Below are 8,410 nucleotides of genomic sequence, written 5' to 3' on the forward strand. Positions count from 1 at the left end.
GAATTTATCATCTGTCAACGTTCGTACAGTCCCCATTTTACATACCCCTTTCAAGGCCCCACTTCATGTGAGTTTGCTTACTAAATATAGATTTGAATTATGTAATGTTTTCAGCAAATGTTAAGCTTTATTTTGATACCAACCACTGATAACAATGTGCAGAAAAAAAAAGTTACAGGTAAAAAACCTCATTTTCTGTCCGGGTTAATCATCAGTACCAGTATCACATGCGCAGAAAAACAAAATAACGCTGTTGCGCATGTGATATGAAATTATAGATCATATCACCTGCGCAGAAATTGAAAATAACGATTTTGCGCATGTGATATAAAATCACTGGGGAATATGATATATTATTCAAGTTAAACTAATGGGAAATTTGCATTGGACATTTATGTGAGGTATAATAATATTTAAATATCTGACATTCTACCTTTATTTTTCTACTCTGTTCGTATGACAAAGAATATAGACTTTATTTTTTCCTATCTCGATTCTCTAAAAATAGCATGTCGACTATATTCTTGTAGGTCTCGTTCCAAGGGCAAAATCTATCAACTTTAACTTTTTTCTGTTTAGGTTCCAAGATAAAGCTTCTCGATTTATACCGGTATATTTTTATTATTCGTTCCAACATGGCATTTTATCTATATTAGATGACAGCTGGTTTTACTGACTGATTCTCCATATGCTAAAAACAGTTGCTTCTATATTAACTTCAAATTGGAAATCATGCAGTCCGAGTATAGGCCTTGTTTGTAAAAATGGCAGCATCTCTACTCATCTTATAGTTTGCCTGATTCTGATATCTCCATTTGCTGCACGTGTTATAGATAATGAAAGTCAAGTAAGATAGACATAATACTGAAATAATTACCTAGTCTGGAATATAATGGTTGAATGTGACAAAATCAAAAATAAGTGTTTCCTTCACATAAGTCTTCCTATTCTTAATATTTGAATTCGAGACAACAACTTATTTGCTGGTACTAGAATTTGCTTTTATTAAACTTTCACTGTATTTACAATAAAGCAGGAAATTTAATATTAAGTACTTTTCATACATGAACGAACTAAGTGAATAAGCGGTTTAGCCCATCTTATGTACTAGCATTTGTGTATTTTAAGCCGGCTACTGCAAGTCAAAGAACTTTACTTTGTCATTGCCACACTGAGTAACTATCAACGTACACCGTCTCGGATCAAAAGAAATAGATAATGAATTTTGCACTCCGTCAGACTTTTGCACGACCACACCAAGCTTTTCCTTTCCATTTTGAGTTAATTGTACTACATTATTTGACGCATTCCCACACACGAATAGATTTCCCTTGTAGTCTGTACACACTGCCAAAGCATTGGTTACACCTGTATCGCTGAATGTTTCAATGTGCTTCCCCTGTGTATCGACAGTAACCACTCCTTTCTTACTGTCAGTTACAAATATTTTATCTCCAGTATCAGAGATAGCTATCTTTTGACAGTTTGCGAACAAGTCATTTCCGGAGTTGTCTTTTGATACTGTCTGCAGCAGAGTTCCCGCCATGTCATGTATGTAAAGCGATATACACTTGTCAGTTATATACAATCTATCTTTATAGCTGCACAGGCCAGAGCAAGAATGACCAAGCTTGATTTGATTCATAGGTGAAATCGGGTTGCTTAGGGAAATAAATTGAATGGTGTTGTTATTAAAGCTGACCACTGCTTCATGTGGTTTGGCACAACAAACACTAAAAGGGTTGCCAAGAAGGTTACACTGATCAACTACTGACATTTTAACAATGTCCACAACTTTCAGCTTCTTATTGTCACAATCAGCTAACAAAAGTAAACCGTCTTCTGTTATACAAGACCCATGTATATCTCCTTGGTGGGTGTCATTCTGCGTTCTAATATCCATTTCCCTCATCCCTTTAATTGTGTAGATGGTTGTTCGCTTTTGCTTTGAAGTTACAGGGAAAACTGAACCGAAAGTCAGCTGTTGCTTTAGAGAATCACGTATATTTTGGTTTATAACAAATACCATCTTTGCTTCAACTACTGAATCCACTGTGTTAAAATCTGCTTCTGCTTCAGCTACAAGCTTCTGTGCTGCTTTTATTGAGACGAATTGTTGTGCTTTGTTCCCTTCAGACTTCTCCACATCATTTGCAGCTTTTTCCAATCTACCCACTTCATTTTCTAATTTATCCATCTGATTCTTTAAAATCGATTCAGCTCTGTGAAATTCTTCTTCCACTATTTTTATTGATTCCAATTCCATTTTTTCCAGACAAAGTTCAAGATCTTTCCGGAAATCTTTTATTGATTTCACTGCTTCGTCTTTCGACTTATTCAATTCGTCAAGAAGCGCGATGTTTGCTTCCTTTGATTTCTCGATTCCCGATTTCTTCTCTCTTAAATTCTGACATACTTTTTCAAAATCTGATTGTCTGAAAAGCTTGCCAATTTCATCTTGTATAGAGCGGACGTCGGTACAGACCCTGAAATATTACAAAAATTATTCTATTTTATAAACTGTTTCGGATATTAATAGCTTTTTGTTTCAAAGTTAAACGAATGAATGAAACGTTTATTTAGTTTTTATGCATATATTAGGTTAGAATATTATAATCTCAACACATCTACAGTCCTTGGAATGATAATAAAACAAAACACCTTTATGAAGTCACTGAAGATGCTAGCAGATGCCATCAAAACCGTGAACTGTTTTGTTTCAGTAAGAAAACAATGATTTAAAAAACGTAATGTCTACTTAAAAGTATGCATTTCGAGACAAACAAATATATGTGATTCAAATCATTCGTTGCGCATACCTCATGCTTGTTTTTTTTTTTTTGTTTTTTTTTTAAATGATAAATTGTTTAACAATGTCAACTTTAGTTTTATGATATTTTATGTTTACATAAAGATAAACATGCACAGACTTTAATAGGGTCGATAGATAACAATAACATGTTATCAAAGCTGAACTTTGAAGCATTAAATAGCTACAGTAAGAAATCCAAAGAAAACGGATCATTTAAATTAAAATCAAAGACAAAAAGCATCAGGAAAAGTTTCATTCAGCGAACGCGGCCGCACATACAACACTTCACATGAAAATATGGGAATATGTAAATCACCATAATTATATACATAGGTGCACACTGGCTGAGTACGTATGTATATTTATATACAAATGAAAACATAAATAAAACGCAGAATTAGTGACAAACAAACACAAACACATGGAAAAGAAGACAGCAGGGCACTGCCTTTGAACAGTCAGTTGCAAAAACACTGTTCAGACTAGCGCAACATCTATTTAACACCTATTATATTGCTATATTACAAACGAATGTAAGTAAAATGACTCCTTATCAAATTTACAATATTCAAGTTGACTAAAATTGTAATCTTGAGAAAACTATACAATTTTATCCTTGCCTCATTCTCATTTTATCATCTCACCTGTGTTCCAGTGCTATACAAGTGGTACATCCAACGACGTCGTGGTTTTCACAGTACATGTTCATCAGGTTTGTCTCATGAATGGTACATCTTTGTGTTGGTATTTCTGGTAGATCAGTCGTGAATTCCGACTTGAAACTTGCCCTGTCTAAAAGAGTGTGAGTTACTAAAGTAGGAAAAACCTCATGAGTATCTACACATGCCTGACAACAATAGCCCTGACATTCCACGCAATATTTCACTGCTTTCTTATTCCCATTTCTTTTAGCACAAGCAGTACATTTGAAATTAAACATTTCATCGGATGTGTCCTCTCCACTCGACGCCATTTTAAACGATAAAGTTTCTAAATACACTTCCTCTTTCGATTTGCAATGACAAATAATACACGGGCGTAACAAGTATTTATTTTAAACCGGGTTTGATTTGCTAAACGATAGGCAAAAGAAAAAAACAACAGGATGTTGTAATACTACAGACAAAATCGCACTTTATGAATAAAGCATATTTGGAAATATACTGTAAACGTGTCAATTCAGTCTAGTCCCGGCAGTCCGTTATCGCGGATTTTCACACTTTAATTACGTTTAATTAAACGTATTAGTAGTATTAGACCTTTCTAACGTAAACGTAATTACGAAACGGAATACTGAATCCGTAAAATTTTAGGCTAATTTGTGGTCTATGGGAAACAATTTCATCCAATAGTAATGCAATAGTATCTCCCTTAGACCATTATTTCCAAATAACATTTACGGATTCAGTAATCCGTTTCCGATTTACGTTTACGTTAGAAATGTCTATTGGGGTCTCTTTAGGGACAGACCTGCGCAGGCGCGGTGGCCATCTTAGATCTATCACGTCATGCGCACCGGCCATTTTGAATTCTAGTTTTAGAATGACATCACCTTTCTATTTTAAGAATGACTTCACAATGTTATAAATAGAAACGACAGTAATAAATCCAGTTCAAGACTGTCATACTGAAAATGGCTATGTTCTATTGATAGAAATGACTCCCTGAAGTATATAGAGCTGACTTCTATACCTATCGAGGGCGTGTTCGCGCACATTGAGGGTCAGCCCTACATGGGGAGATAACACGAAAACAAAAGCTATATGCATGCGTAAAAAAAGAATCCTTTAACCTCTTTTCTCGTATAAAAACCATTTGAAAGAAAATGTATAATAATGAGATAATTACGTACTGTCTACGACTTGACCAATCATTAAAATAAAAAGCATTAAAACTATATGAGAATAACCGATATACTATTTGTAAAATGAAATTATAAGACAAAATATTACCCACTCAACAGATGTAAACTCGTCGATATCCCACACTAAAATGAACCAACACTTGTACGCCACTCTTTATCCATTTAGAATACAGATTAATACCGGCGTTTCTAAACATAAAATAGCCAATCAGAAGGCAGGAAAAACGAACCAATGAAACATCTCCAATAAAGTCGTTTTGACCGGTGAAAACGTCGAAATTTTAACCAGTCAACGCTCAATATTATTGACGAATGACATTGAGAGTTCAGAACGCGAATTGTATATAAGAGAGTGCACAGCCGTCAATAGTCATTCTTTAGAATTCATACCGGTAACATGGAAAACTTTGACTCTATCGTGAACACTTTCACCGGCGCTGATGAATTTTGCGGGGATACAGGATTTCAGTCAAATGCCACGCGTTCTCTTCTGCATCTTACCGTCAAATGACAACAGTAATCATAGTCTGAATATTGATCAGAGAATAAAATATTTTTGACAGGTTTAAACCTGTACACCATGCTATAGCATACAAATATGATGATTTTACATAGCGCAGGATTCGATTTATGAGCGCATTAATATAATCATAGAAATGATTATAATTTCTTTAATAAACCTGATACGAAATACAATAGAAATACTTAACTAAATTATTCATACAACGTACCAGTGATGCGCTTTCTTCCGGATAAATTCACCTAATGAATCAAACTCTAGCTGGTTGAATATAAATATCGTTTCACTTCCAACAGCCAGTCAGTATTTTGACAAGCGGTAACACTTTTCCAATACACCTGACAGGTTAAGACCCGTATCGCTTTACTCCACGCTACATATATATTGATTAGTAGTATAGAAAAGATTGTCAAAATTCTGCTTCCTGATTGGCTGTAGGTAGTGAAGTGTTATATACTATACTCCAGTTCTACAGGTAAATATCATTCGGTTAAAGGATCTGGTAGAGTGCATATCACGGTTTATGCTGTATGAACAATTAAATTAAATATTTCTGTTTCATTTTAGTATCAGGTAAATTAAAGAAATTAATACCATTTTGCTATAGGTAATCATTTCTATACTTATGCATAAAGCGTTAACGGCGCTCTTTAAAATCAATATATATGTAGCGTGGAGTAAAGCGATACGGGTCTTGACCTGTCAGGTGTATTGGAAAAGTGTTACCGCTTGTCAAAATATTGCATTCTGATTGGCTGTTGGTAGTGAAACGATATTTATATTCGACCATCTAGAGTTTGATTCATTAGGTGAAAGCGCATCACTGGTACGTTGTATGAATAATTTAGTTAAGTATTTCTATTGTATTTCGTATCAGGTTTATTAAAGAAATTATACATTTCTATAATTATATTAATGCGCTCATAAATCGAATCCTGCGCTATGTAAAATCATCATATTTGTACGCTATAGCATGGTGTACAGGTTTAAACCTGTCAAAATATTTTATTCTCTGATCAATATTCAGACTATGATTACTGTTGTCATTTGACGGTAAGATGCAGAAGAGAACGCGTGGCATTTGACTGAAATCCTGTATCCTTGCAAAATTCATCAGCGCCGGTGAAAGTGTTCACGATAGAGTCACAGTTTTCCATGTTACCGGTACGAATTGTAAAGAATGACTATTGACGGCTGTGCACTCTCTTATATACAATTCGCGTTCTGAATTCTCAATGTCATTCGTCAATAATATTGAGCTTTGATTGGTTAAAATTTCGACGTTTTCATCGGTCAAAACGTACGGAAGCCCTGGAGGGACATTTTAGTTACTTCTTATGACTTATTTGTTATTACTTATTTGTTATTAATTAATTGTTACTACTTATTTGTTACAACATATGAAAGGTAAAACGCGGTAAACTGCATCATAATGGAGAATAGCTCTAGTGCAGAAGAGGTATGTATACGTCGATTTATCTGGCACAATTATTTTTAGTTTAAGAAAAAGACAGTCAGGATGACAAATGTGTTCAAGTGTTTTAAAAACCATGTTTATTGCTTTATAATGGCTGCAGTACTAAGTATCATCGGTATACTGGGAATAATACCTAATAAGTTCTAGTGTAATTTTTACGTTCAAATAATTTTCTCTGAAGATATCCCACCATTTGCACCTATTAGGCCTTCCTCCTACATGTGTACCTATGTATATGTGTTTTAGTTGATCTTTTCCGTAGGATTAAACTACACGATTTCATGTACGAATATTTAATATCTGGTGGAATATCTTGACTTTGGAAAATATGTTTGTAATACAGTTTATATATAGATGGGAATATTCGTCTCCCAGGTACTAGTAACTGTTTTGCGGTAACTCTGCAGAGCATTAGCAACGCCAGAAATTTGCACACGAGCCGAATCTGCAGCAAGTGTTAAGAAGTATTACTAGTAATAAGCTTTGGATCCTTCTACTGCATTACATCCCTTTATTCGTGTAAATCTTTTTATACTCTGTGCGCAAAAAAAAAAAAAAAAAGTTTTATATGAATTATACTGGACTCCTGTTGTTGTCCATTTAAGTATGTCTGCACTTCTTCTTCAAAAACCAAGGTCAGAATTGAATGGAGCTTTTTGAGTGACTGATAAATGCATTTGCTTTTGGCACGATTTGTTAGGAATCATTTTTCATATAGATGTGCAGATATTTTATGCAAACTTAAATATAGGACTTTTGGCCAGATTTGAAAGAAACTTTGAGAGAAGGGCGTATGAGTTCTTTCAGCAGATTTAGTTACAGCTTTTTGTTTTGGGAATTTGTACATGCTTCAACCTAAAAACACTTTGCTCACACTAAATGAAACTTGGAAATAACTAAATAACTAATAATAGTAGGTGGAAACTTCCCTGTCGGGAAATCAATGGGTTTTCCCTACTTTCCGAACGAGAGACTTGTTACTAAATATAGTAAATCGTTTCCCATACGTGAAGCAAAGTCATCATTTTTTTTTACTTGTCTCCATCAAAATGGTCCGGTGCATAACAGTATACATGGTGTCATTAAATGAAATATGCCAATGTTAACTTAAATATTTTATATAAATTTCTACTGTTCAGCTTTTTTTACTGTCTTTTCAAAATTTTCATTGAACTTTTATATTTGTTAATTTCAAAGTTTACCAAACAGGAAACGTTACTTCCCAATCGGGAAACACTGGTATGTATATTTACATTAAATTTCATTCAGTCAGAATTATGTCCCACTTGGAAGTCTGTCATAATATTATGAATTTAATGGCATTTCTGTATTTTCAGAATCAAGCTAATACTACAAGTTCAAGAAACATAGTCCAGAAATTAAATGTGATGGGAGCATTATTCGTTTGGGAAGTACAGAAATGTGACTATTAAAATAGAGGGAGCTACCAAATTGCTGGAACCTAAAAGCCAAAGATTTTCCCAAAATGTACGGGGTTCTATTCATACTGGTGTGCATTTGTGCCGTTGAATATTCTCCTGGCTGGAAATGGTCTTACAAGAAATAAACTGATTAAAATCTATTTTGCCGAATGACTAAAGCATTCGGAAATAGTTGTTTTTTTTCTGTAAACACAACATTAAAATCAGCATACGTCATTTGAAACGAATTAAGCGCGAACTGCGTTTACGGAGACGTCCTCAGTCCTACTGCTCTGCAGAAGATGTGGTGAACGCA

General features: G+C 34.4%; 1 protein-coding gene across 1 annotated transcript; it reads right to left on the reverse strand.

The window, feature by feature from the left end:
• Positions 1-418: 418 nt before the first annotated feature.
• Positions 419-4,257, reverse strand: LOC123535147 (uncharacterized). Its single transcript, XM_045317699.2, has 2 exons — positions 3,457-4,257; positions 419-2,486 (listed from the first exon to the last, which is right to left on the reverse strand). The coding sequence occupies exons 1-2, from the start codon at positions 3,783-3,785 to the stop codon at positions 1,133-1,135; spliced, it is 1,683 nt and encodes a 560-aa protein (XP_045173634.1). The 5' UTR covers positions 3,786-4,257; the 3' UTR covers positions 419-1,132.
• Positions 4,258-8,410: the final 4,153 nt, after the last annotated feature.

Source organism: Mercenaria mercenaria, chromosome 12 (genome assembly GCF_021730395.1).
Source record: "Mercenaria mercenaria strain notata chromosome 12, MADL_Memer_1, whole genome shotgun sequence".
Classification (NCBI taxonomy): domain Eukaryota; kingdom Metazoa; phylum Mollusca; class Bivalvia; order Venerida; family Veneridae; genus Mercenaria; species Mercenaria mercenaria.

Excerpts from the sequence above, each read along its gene's own strand:
- LOC123535147 (XM_045317699.2), bottom strand. The coding sequence starts at position 3,785 with ATGGCGTCGAGTGGAGAGGACACATCCGATGAAATGTTTAATTTCAAA. Across the intron at positions 2,487-3,456 it reads TGTATAGCACTGGAACACAG|GGTCTGTACCGACGTCCGCT; the intron begins GTGAGATGATAA and ends GTAATATTTCAG.